The 12,476-nt window shown below is 45.3% G+C and overlaps 1 protein-coding gene across 5 annotated transcripts in view; it reads left to right on the top strand.

Moving 5' to 3' along the window:
* Positions 1-12,476, top strand: part of GRIA1 (glutamate ionotropic receptor AMPA type subunit 1) — a 292,805-nt gene that overhangs the window by 196,281 nt on the left and 84,048 nt on the right. For all 5 annotated transcript variants that reach the window (XM_072954181.1, XM_072954176.1, XM_072954183.1 and 2 more), the window contains 3 exons: positions 936-1,046; positions 1,747-1,953; positions 7,516-7,886. In XM_072954181.1, coding sequence (XP_072810282.1) covers positions 936-1,046; positions 1,747-1,953; positions 7,516-7,886 — 689 coding nt within the window. The remainder of the gene's footprint in view (positions 1-935; positions 1,047-1,746; positions 1,954-7,515; positions 7,887-12,476) is intronic.

Below are 12,476 nucleotides of genomic sequence, written 5' to 3'. Positions count from 1 at the left end.
CACCCTGTCCATCCCTCGTGACCTCAGTCCTCTCCTCCTGCTGTTTTGCCCGGCATAGGTTCCCATACTTGACTTCCGCTTCTCTGAGCTGCTTAGGTCCCCTCATCACGTAGGGGATGACATGCGTGTGTGTGTCATGTCTCCCCAAGCAGACTGGAGGGACCCTCAGAGCAAGGACTGTCTCTTAAGACTTCTTTATATCACTCTCAGCCCTGCCACACAACACCACGAATGTTTTAGCTCAGAGCTTTACACACAATAGGGATCCGATAAATATGCGCTGAAAGACCTTGGAAAAATGAGTCAGGACAAATAATCTACTCACTTTTTTAAAAAAATAACATAGTCAGTATTTTCAGGCACGGCCATATGCTCAGTATTATAATAGATTAAAAATAGGAAATAAGAGAAATAAATAAAGGATAAAATAACCATCACCTAGGAAGTTAAATCTAGCTGGAAAAATACAGTTAACCTAAAAAGAAAGCAAAAGGAATGTAAGGTTTAAATCATAAAGCTCCAACAACAGTTCAGAATGAGCTCAGGAAAAGACAGGTTAACAGGCATCAGGGAAAGACAAGTTTGGCCTTGGGAACAACTTCAAGAAGTTAAATCTTCCTGGCCGGGCTTGACTTGCATCGTCCAAAACAGTTTAGGTGCCTAAACAGTTAAACCCTCACCCCTCAGAAGGGGCAGTTTTCAGGCTTAGTGCCTCCTCGTGAGGGTTTTCATGGGGGTGGGGCTGGAAGGACCAGGAGGGCATCTTGCCTCTTGCTGTTGTCATGCACCAAACCTTCAGAGCCCAGCATGTCCAGTATTGCTGGTGTGATGCTCAGCTCCTCGACTCCCTGTCTGGTGTTGGCTGGGAGGCCCAGAGTGGGCCATTCCTGAGGAGTCCGGCTCACCTTCCATCCCCGTCTTCCTCTCATTCACAGATTGGATACTGGAATGAGGACGATAAGTTCGTCCCAGCAGCCACGGATGCTCAAGCCGGGGGTGATAATTCAAGTGTCCAGAATAGAACGTACATCGTCACTACAATCCTAGTGAGTACTCAGTCCTTCGTGGAGGTTATCTGGGATGTGAGTTAGACCAACACAAAGGTTTTCCCCGGGAGTGAGAGCTGGTTATTCTTGCCAAAACTGTGTGGTAGGTAGAAAGAGGGAGTAGAAAAAGGAGTGCCCTGGAAGTCAGAGGAACTTTTGCTCTCTGGTTCTGCCATGATGTCACTCTGTGCCCTGAGACAAGTCGCATACCCTCCTTTGAGCCATTGTTTCCCCATACATAAAACAAAAAGGTGAAACTAAATTGTGGTTGTTCTAACTCTATCCATCCTCAGTATAAGCCATTTCGAAGAAAGTCTGCTAAAGTCCAGCACCTAAAGTCGATATACATAAAGCTGCAATGATTTTAAGTGACTGATCATGGGAAACCTGGAGCCAGTTTAAGGTCTGTTTCCCTAACATAGCAAAGCCAGAGGTACCTCCAAAAATTACAAGAGCTCCTGGAATATAATTTGAAAAGCTGAGCACATCTCAATGAAACATTCTTATTTTAAGAGTTTGCTTCCTTAACCCAAGACGTTTTGTAATGAGGACTACAGAAAGGCAGGAAGTCGACTTAGGAGCCAGAGAAATGTCTCCCAGTTAACCGATGCTGGAGACCTCCTCCTTTGCCATGCCAAAGACTTCCCTCCCTGTGAGTTGAACCCAAACCCACATTCTGCATCTCCCATTTCTCCACCAGGAAGATCCTTATGTGATGCTCAAGAAGAATGCCAACCAGTTTGAAGGCAATGACCGCTACGAGGGCTACTGTGTGGAGCTGGCGGCAGAGATTGCCAAGCACGTGGGCTACTCCTACCGTCTGGAGATCGTCAGCGATGGAAAATATGGAGCCCGCGACCCGGACACAAAGGCTTGGAATGGCATGGTGGGAGAGCTGGTCTATGGAGTAAGTTGGTGGGGAACTGGAGTTAGTGGCAGAGGGTTTGATGGGAAATCATGTGGTAGCTGGCTGTCCCTGCCCCTAGATGCCTACTGGACCCCATCCTGCAGTACTGTTGCTTCTGAAAAGATGAGTCAAAAATCCAAAGCTTTAAGACATATTTTTGTTCAAGTTCCTTCAGACAAACTCAGCTCAGTCTGTGACTTCGGCTGATCATCATCCAACACAGGTGACAGTTAAGCTTGAAGATCAGTTTTCCCCAAGGCAGGCTGCTGAGTTGTCACTTCCCTGCTCAGTCGCTTATGGCTCTCTCAATATAAATTTCCTCCCTGGTGTTCGACGCATCCCGGATACAGCCAAGCTGTCTAGTCACTTGCCCTCTCCTGCACTTCCCATTTCAGTCAGACCACCCCAAGCCACCCTGTTCTGTAGAGTTCCCCCTTCCATTCTGCACCTCTAAAATCCTGCCTCTCCCTCCGAACCTGTATCAAACACTGCGCTTCCCAGGGTGTCATTTCTTTCTCCCCACAATAGTATGGACTCCCCTTATTAATTGTTCTTGCTTTCCCTGTTCTTTGATGGCTTACCCTGCCTTGTGTAATGGCTGTCTGTGTGTTAGGGAGAGGTCTACTCCATTTACCACACTTGAAATAAGACCATGCACAATTGCTATAAAATCTTCAATAAACTGAAGCATTTTGGAGAACACACTGAATGCCCTGAACTGTTTTAAGTATTGAAGGAACCACTGAGAAGTAAAAGTTTGATCCTTATCTCCAAGGATCTTAATATTTAACGGGGTAGGAAAGACAATGAAAGAAAATGGTAAGATAGCAGAGAATCAAGGTTCAGGAAAAAGGCTAACATGAGTTTGTCTAGCCCTCAAGAAGGATGTGGAATTTGAAAAGTGGCCATATTCAAATAGAGAGAAAGCCAGCCCAAGAATTTTTCAAGTATTAACTGTGGAATGGTGATGGAAGTAAGTAAGGTGCGAAAGGAGACTGAGAAAACACTGATAATATCTGTAGAGGGCTTGGGTTGGGTAGTCAGGGATACGTTTGAGTTAAAAAATGACAAGGGAAAGAGTGTGGATTGATTGCACTGAAAGAGCATGAAGGTACTTGAGTAGGGGAGCAACAAAAGGCAATGGAAGAAGAATGCTGCTGTCCCGTGCAGGAAAGGGACCACCATAGCTTCACTCACAGAAACTGAAGACTCCAGGCTGGGTCTCCGAGCTGAAGCATATACCAAGTTGATACTGAGTTCTGGTCAGGATGAAGCAACCATTTAGGGGCTTTTAAAATCTCATTCTCAGACCAAGGCAATAATGTCATGATGGTCATGAGAGCCGCACAAGGGAATTCAAAGAAGAAAGAGATAGAATAAAGAAAGTCTTTTCTAGGAAGGTGGCTTTTGAGGTGACCTGGGAAGATCATCCCCCCTGAGAAGGGGGACGTTCTTCTATGCTTTATCCTCCTTTGACTGCCTCTGGTGTTGGGAAGTTTCACTGATGCAAGATAGAGATCTGGATGGTTAACGCTGCATCTGGAGGCTGGTTTCCATGGGAACCTCCACCAAGCTCTTAAGGTCATACCCATGGCAACTGCTCTGAACTTTTCACCTCCACCAGCATTCATCTTCACCTTCACTCCATGTAATACAGTTCCCTTAGTAAAAGGCCTGTGATATGGGCAGAACAATGGTATGATTATCCCGGGGGCAAGCCCCTCAGCAGCCAGCTATCAGTCATGGGTCCCTGACGCATCAGTGACAAACCAGAATTGCCTCTGAATGCCTCAGCTGCCAGCCCTCCTCCAGCCCCTCCCCTCCCCCAGGCCTATCCCTCTGCCCAGTAAAAACTGTATTCTGAAGACTCCATGATGGGCCCAAATGGATGCCTTCTCTTGATTTTTGGTTTGGCTTTCCTTCTCTGCTCCCCTGAGGAAGAACAGAGGGATCTGGGGAAGCATCTCTCAGCCACAAATGACCAGCAAGTTCAGAAAAAATTTCACTTGGAAGCCTCCAGATTTCTCCTTTCTGTGCCTTTTAAATCAGCGAAGTCAATCAGGGTCTCTCTCATCTGCTTTTCCCTCCCCCTTGCTCTTATTTTCATAACAACCCCAGAAGGTGGATATGATCATTTTCCACATATTATAGATGAGGACACTGAAGCCCAGAGAGACTAGGCAGGTTGGCAAAGGACATGCAGCAGAGTTGGAACATGTGGCCCTGGCTCTCACACTGCAGGCTGGGACACCACATCCGAGCACTGGACTGTAAGGCTCGTATTAACTAGCAGTGAGAACAACAGTGTCTGCATTCTCAGATGCTGGACCCTGCAGATGAAGTTTCTGTTCCTTGCATGGGTATGGCTTTGTATCCGAATTACACTGACTTTCTGGCCTGCCCTTTGTCTCAGTGAATCAGAAAGAGAGTGAACTTTGGAGGCGGACAGCTGGATTTGAATTTCAACACTGCCAGCTTACTGACTGCATGGCTCCTATAAGCCATTGAATTCCTCCCAGGGTCACCCTTGCAAAAACAGGGAACATGAATCCTTCATCCCAGGGCTGGGGTGAGGATTATTTCCCCACACAGTGCCTGGCTCAGAGTGCATTTCCATCCTTGATAGTTTTCTTCCCTCTTTGCTTTTACCCCCTGTATCAAAACTGATCACTGCTTTCCCAAAATTGTTTCTAGACATATTTTTCTTTCAGGATCTCCTAGGGCAGTGGTTCTCCAAGTGGGATGCCTGGACTTGCAGCATCATCATCACCTGGGAACTTATTAGAAATGTGAATCCCCAGGCCTCCCCAGACCCACTGATCTGGAAACTCTACTGTCTGTGGTTTAGAAAGCCCCCAAGGTGCTTCTGATACGCTACGTGCTCAAGTTTGGGAGCCACTGTCATAAGATGTCAGTTTAAGAAAATAACTTTGAGCACCTGTGAAATGCCCACAGTTCACGGTCCTCTCACGTATTTGAATTCTTTTGACTCTCACAAAACACTCCTGTCAAATAGATAAGCAAAAAGTATTATGCCTTAAAAAAAAAAAGAAATTGATATCCAAGAGGACAGCTATCTCACTTGAGGCCACAAGGACAGTGAGTCACAAAGCAAAGCATCCAGGTCTACTTTCCCTGATTAGAGTTGCCCTTGACTGATCCTGCAGCAATCCGGGAACTTCCTCGGGCGCTGAAAATCTACTCCTGGGACCCCTCAGTCAACATCGAACAAGCTACCACTCTCCTGCTTTGTACAAACCACCTTCTCTCTCTGGACCTGAGTTTCTTACCTGCAAAGTGAGGTCCACTGAACTTAGCATCTCCCACTGGTGGGCATCCTACGCCTATGGTCAGGGATCCATGGCCAAATAATTTTGGAAACACTATGCATACCTACCCCTCTTGGAAATTCTCAGCACATAATTTTCTTTAAAAGATTCTGAGAAGTCCTGCCTCAAAGTAGCCTGCTTAAAATCATGTTAATTTTCATGTCATACTTATGAACATCCTTCCAAAAATAACGTTCCATGGGATAAATCTTGGAACTGCTAAAATGAACCAAGCACTATGATGATGTGGTTTTGTGATTTTTTTTTTCCAGTCCACAGTCCCTTTTATTAACTCACATCAGGAGGCATAAAACAAGTCCATTCAATTCCCTTTACGACTTTCAAAGCTGGGCAGCATCCACCCAATTTCTGGGTAACCTGTGGTCACTGCCTCTAAGTCATTTCCATTACTTTTCTCCTCCCATTTCTCTTCTACCTATGTTAGGTTACAGAGAAAAGGGTAGATATCTCCTCCTTGGCAATGGCTTGTAAGTGTTTGTAAAAAGTATCAAGATTTATGCAGTGGGTGTTAGGAAAAAAAATAGAATTACTATGAAATACACACTTGATCCCACAGTGCTTTATGGAAAGTTTCTTTCTGTAAGTGAGAAACAAGTCATTCTGAAGCCAAGCTTTCTATTCCACTTAAAACACCTTCTCAAAAAATCCCAGCCATCGGGAGTAACCAGAGGAAATCTCTCCAAAGCAACACCAGCCGGCAGTTGGGCGGGGCCCGGGTCTGCACAGCATCTGTCCCAGCCTCACATCTGGGCTGTGATGCAGCACTGTAAGACAAAGCCATCTACCTCGGACGGACTTGCACAGACCTGTCTCTCATTTCAGAAATGAACATTATGACATCTGTTCACGGAGTCATGTTCGATTTCCAGGACCTATTGATCTCAGGCCAGCAGAGCAGTGGATTTTTATAGCATAGATGCCACGCTTCTGCCGTGAGGTAGAGGTAGGAAAGACAGAAGAGCGAGGCTGGTGATTCCACATGATGGATGCCCAAAGATGAACATTCCTTGCAACTATTATATGTTTATCTACATGACTTTTAAAAACGAAATTATTTGTGCACTTCTTAGTGGTCTCCCTGCAAAAATATATACATATATCTGTGATACTGCTTCACTTTCTCTCTGCCAGGCCTTGAGTCATGTGAGTCCCTCCTCTGGGAGTGTGTTCTGTGCTGGAGCAACCTGTCAAAATCCTACCCCCGCTTCAATGCCAAACTTACATGTCACCCTTTGGATGACATGGTCCCTGATCTCCCCAGCCAGTATTAATTCCTTCCTGATCTCCTGCAGCATTTTGTATCTCTAAATAGCACGTATCAAGCATACCCTGTAGATTGGAAAAGTTGTGTGTTTGTGTGTGTGTGTGTGTGTGTGTATACCAATCTCTCCCACTAGTTTGTAATTCCCTGACTGTAGAGACCACAGTGTACCATCCAGCCTAGGGCTTGCACATAACAAGTACCCAATAAATGTTTATTGAGTTAAACTTGCCTTCACTACCTTGTTAGCCAAGGCTGTCTTGGTTGTAGACAAAATAAACTCAACTCAAACTGACTTAGGCAAACAGAAGGGTTGGTTCATGCTCCCGGGGACAAACAAGAGCCTGTTGACACATGTCTCTAGGCAGTTGAGGGTAAGCCCTGAATTTAGGGTGGCCCAAATTATTTCATCATGGATAGCTTCTGCACCTCTCACTCTGACTCTCAGGGCCACTGCTCATTAAAGAGTCTCGAGTCCTATGCCATCCTTGAAGGAATTGTTCTGGCCAGGGGAGTGGAGTCCATCAATGGCCAGACCTGGGTGATGTGCTTCACCCTGTAACCAGGGTGATGGGCCTCATTTGAACCAGGAGGACTGAGAGTGGGACAGAAGTAGTTCTTCTTCCAGAGCAAGGAGGTATGGCTGCTGCTAGGCAGGCAAAAAAAAAGAACAGATGTTACAACAGCTCTTCCAGTAAGGTGAGGAAGACACCTCTAATGATTAAAACTGTCAAACAACGGGATAATCCCTCCCATAAGATACTGAGCTGGTCATCCATTTATCATAAACATTTTATAGCGAGTTGGACAGGTTGGACTTCTAAGGAGCTTTACAACTCTCACATCCTTTAAGATACAAAAGAATATGCATAGCGAAGAGAAAAACAAGAGAAGAGAGCTGCTGAGCTCAAAAGCATTTTTTTCTTCTCTTCCTTTTTTTTTTTTTTGCAGAGAGCAGATGTGGCTGTGGCTCCTTTAACTATCACCTTGGTCCGGGAAGAGGTGATAGACTTCTCCAAGCCATTTATGAGTCTGGGGATCTCCATTATGATCAAAAAGCCACAGAAGTCCAAGCCAGGGGTCTTCTCCTTCCTGGATCCCCTGGCTTATGAGATTTGGATGTGCATCGTCTTTGCCTACATTGGAGTAAGTGTCGTCCTTTTCCTGGTCAGCCGCTTCAGCCCCTATGAATGGCACAGTGAAGAGTTTGAGGAAGGGCGGGACCAGACAACCAGTGACCAGTCCAATGAGTTTGGGATATTCAACAGCCTGTGGTTCTCCCTGGGAGCCTTCATGCAGCAAGGATGCGACATTTCTCCCAGGTCAGTCAGCTCTACTCAATTCCTTTGCTCAATGCTGTATTTTCTCTTGGAAAAAACAAAGAGTGGAAAGCTCAAGGATGGGGATTATCTCCAGATTTTTATTGGATGCAGTTTTTCAACTACACTTTACTGTTAACTGTCCATTGCATGCTGTGGATTATCTGGACATATCCTGTGTCTGGGTGATGTGCTCTGTCAAGATGAACAGGCATAGTCACGACTCTAATGTCCTGTAGCTGAAAGGCATGGAGAAAGGAGGTGGGATCTTACAGGTACCACTAGCATTTATTGAGCACCTACCATATGCTAAGCAAGTTTTGGGTCCTCTGTGTGCCTTATCTCATCGAATCTTTGCAGAAGTACAAAGTGGGACTCACGTTACGTCTCGTTTTACAAATGAGGAGCCACAGAAATGTAGAATATCTTTCCAGGGCTCCATAGCTTGTAGCCAGGTGGGTTGAAATTCAGCCACCATCCTGTACCACCTCTGAGTGGTTGAAGGAGCACTGAATTATAAGTGTGTTCTCGCTCTGGCTCTAGCACTCTGGGTGGCTCTAGGCAAGTCACCTGACCCTTGTAGATCTCAGTTTCTCCATCTTTAATGGATAAAGAGTTCTTCTTTTCTTGGTTCTGAGTAAGAACTTGGAAATAGTTGAGTTCCCATGGTGGTATAAATTTGTTTCCTGTGGTTCAAAAATGAAGTTTCTTGGAAGTGACTCCGATGTCATATTGCAAGTCCTGGGGTGACCAAGTCAGTGAGGTTTCAGCCCCGACATGGGACATGGGTAGCTCCATTTTTTCCTGTTTTACATATTGGACTTGTGAATACAATTTCTTTTGAGAAATGGATTCTGAAGGTAAGAAGGAAAGGAAAGGGGAAGGAAAAGTAGAAAGGAGGGGGGAAAAGAGAAATTTGAAAGCCACTGACCTATACCAAGTCCCACATTTGAGGACCCCCTTTCTGTCTGCGTGTAATGTTCTTTCAGCTGTATTCTGGAATTTTCATAGCACAAATCCCCTCCAACTGACCTGATAAATAAGTGCTGACTGTGTTTCCTTTTAGTTGCTTAATGTCTATGCACTGTTTCATCAGTAGGCGGTCCCTTGTAGCTTACCAAGCTTGTAAAGCACGCAGGGACGCAAGGCTTAGAATTTGGCTGCCACGGATAGATCTGCACACACTCTCACTTTCCGGGGGCATGAGTGCATGAATACCAAGGAAGGCCTCACAGACATGTGCTGGAGGCATCCTGACCACCCATCTGCTTTGCATTTGGATGTCAATGAGGACCAATGTTCCTAAGTGGCAATGGAACAAAATCTTCCCTCAGGGCTCATTTTTGCCTGCTGTATAATTTAAAATGTCTCATCGTTCACCATGATAATCTTGTTTTTCTTTAAATAAGAAGACAGTCGGGGGGTTGCGTGGGAGAGGAGGTGTGAGACTAGACGCTTGGCCACTCCTGGCAAACACATGGCGAAGAGTAGATAAAACCAAGCAGGGGAAGGGCTTGCTAAAAATAAGTCAGGCCAGCGGACAAACAGTGGGAAGAGATCATTCTTCACTAGTCAGTGTGGTGGGCCATCAAAACACACATGCATCTTAAAAGGCCCGTGGGCTTGATTTTTCTCTGTTATGTCCTTCAAGAGTGGACATCTTGCCTCCCAATGGCACCCTTGCGGTCTGGCCACAGGGTGTGTTTTCACTCCCCACCATTCCCCCTGCAGTCTCAAGTCAGCGGCCCACGAGCTGACTCTCTGCCAGGCATGTTCTTATTTGATCCGAAGTTTGGCAGTGGTTGTCCACAACTGAGTGACAGCTGCCCCCTTGTGCTGATGCCAATACTCCCCACTTTTCAGCACAGCCCTCAGCGGACCACCTTCATTCCTCTGTGACTCAGCTGGCCCCTGGGAGCATGTGACTTTGTGACTTCTGGCTACAGAAGGAGTTTCAAACTGTGTTCCTGGGACTTCTGTGGGTTGCACCAGGGTATCTCAGGAACTCACGCTGAGGTGAAGATGAGACCGAACAGGAAAGTATCCAGCCTCCTTCCTCCCCATTTTTATAAAACAACTCTGCCTTATGCATCTGTATTTCACTGGTAAAATGGGAAACAACCTCAGATATCATTGTGAGGTTTAAAAGAGATTGACATATAAAGAACTCATAATGCAGTATCAGCCAGCATATAGGAAAGAATAAAATAGATGCTATTTTTAATTATTTTATCAATTTTTGATATCGGACTTCTGCTAAACTTCACTAGAAGAAAGGGTGCCACTGCTCACACTGATTTACAAGTCACTGGACTTCTCTCTCCTGGGGAAGTCCATGGACAAAGCAGAGCAGCAGTTCACCCCTGAGACCAGCAATGTCCAGATTCCTGAGGGCCCTCCCTCCTGGGAACTGGGAGGAAGGATTTGTTGTTTTGGATTTAAAGGTCTGACAGGCATAGGGAGGAGTCAACCTGTCAGAATAAGGAGTGTTATTCACTTGAGTTGGACTCTTGTTTATCAGGCCTACCCCAGCCAAGCCCAGAGCTCAGGGTCCTGCAGGAACCCCCTTAAGAGTCAGAATATGCATCACGATGTTTCTTGGGGATATATGCTAAAGAGAAAAGGCACACCCTTCATCTCACTAGGGCCAGACTAAAACACAGGAATGCTAAGACAGTGATGAGAGCCAGGACCGCGCAGACAACTGCAAACACCAACAGAAGTGTGTTTACATTACTTCTGTTGTTGTTTACATATTTTCTGATGAAGTCAACAAGTTTCATGAGTGTCTGATGTGCACAGCACTGTGTTAGACACACTAGGGTCACTGCAGGAGGTACTTTTAAGGGGATTTTTCTATGCAAACAGTCTTTTAAATGAGCTTCAATTAATTGTTCTTGCAATTTCCTAACAAAATTTATCGTTAATCTTCACTAATTGAGAATTTGGGGGGCTAAGTTCCATCGGAACTGCATGTATTTGCATGCATATGCAAGTAGCTTTATCTTTTTCTACTCTCTTCGAAGTTTATATTAATGTCTATTAAACAGAGGTCAACAAAATGTGGTCAAACATGGTTGTCTGCAAGTAACACAATAATCTGACCACAGTAGCATGATCAGAGAGTTCTCCTTCTTACACGATAAGGAAAGTGGGCAGACCGTGGCTCATGGTTCAGTGAAATCTGGGTCTGCTGTCCCGTGGTTCCCCCAGGTGGACGTGGCCTTTTCTCATGGGCACAGGATGGCGGCTCCCAGATGTGGTGACCGTGTTCGAGCAGCCAGAAGAGGGAGAAGTGTTGCAGCTAGTTCTGTCTCTTTGCATCAGGAAAACGAAAACTTAGCAGAATACTCCCCACCCCACAGTGGCGGAAGTCTGCTCCTTTCTCATTAGTGAGAACAGTGGCCCCTGATCACTGCTAGCAGCAAGGGAAGCGGGGAGGCAAGAATTTAGGTTTTCTAGCCTCTCAGGTAGAATGGACACTGGGGAGTCAACCAGCAGCACTGGCCCCAGTGCGTAAGGTCGATGTTTTCTACACCAGCACCATGAGTAGGTAAGATAATCTCGACTTAGCACCTTCAGTGATGTACGCCAGGAAACACTACTGGTTTGCTTTAAAAGCTTCTTCCCTCCTCCCTTTAAAATGTTTGTATGAGAAACCTATTTTAACATTCAAAGTTAAAATTCAGTTGATCTGTGATCACAAACTACAACTTTTTTTCATTACGTTGATGGTGAGATAAAAATGTCATCTATGAATTACATTTGTATGCCTATTTCTCGTGCCCAAAGACCTATTTTTAATAGATATTTTAGATTTCCATAGGCAGGAACATTTTGAGAAGGGATGTATTAAAGGAAGGACAAAAATTGTCCCAGGCAAAATTTATCTTCAGTTCTCCCAGCTTTCCTTTCTGTAGCTTTCCTCCCATTTGTGGCCAATGCCATTCATTTATTCAGCAGATAATCACCTGTCAAGTGCAGCACATGGTGCTCGGTGCCCAGGCTATGAAGATATACTCATGATGGAGCACGAGGGGGTGGGAATCTTTGCTTCAAGGAGCTGGCAAGTACAGGGGTGTAAGACATTAAACATACAACTGTAAATGTATAAATTGTGAGGCACGATAAACAAAATGAAACAGCTGTAGCAATAAGGGAAGTGGAATTAAAGGGGACTCAGGGTGTTCTGACAAAGTTTCTCTGAGGAGCAGATAAGCAAGGAGCTAGACTTGTACAGAAATGGGAGACATAATAGCTGTGTGCCAAGGCCCTTGGGTGGAAAAGGGCTTAGTGCTTTCAAGGATGGGTGGAGTAACTAGTGTGTCTGTCTTGTTGTGAAAGAAGAAAAACAGGGGTTTAATGCAATATTAGAGAAGTAGGCAGAGGCCACAGCATGCAGGGACATGTGGCCAAGAGTATAGATTGAAAGCTTTGCTCTGAATATGATGGGAAGACACTGGAGAGTTTTAATCAAGGGGAGGACTGATTTACATGCTATATTACCACTCTAGGGAGCTATGAGGAAAGTGAAAGCAAGCAGAGAATAGTCAAGAGTGGAAGCAGAGGGCCAAGCAACAGGTTCTTACAGAT

Source organism: Vicugna pacos, chromosome 3 (assembly GCF_048564905.1).
Source record: "Vicugna pacos chromosome 3, VicPac4, whole genome shotgun sequence".
In the NCBI taxonomy this organism is placed as follows: Eukaryota; Metazoa; Chordata; class Mammalia; order Artiodactyla; family Camelidae; genus Vicugna; species Vicugna pacos.
Note: the sequence above shows the minus strand (reverse complement) of the source record. Positions and strands in the feature narration are given on the sequence as shown.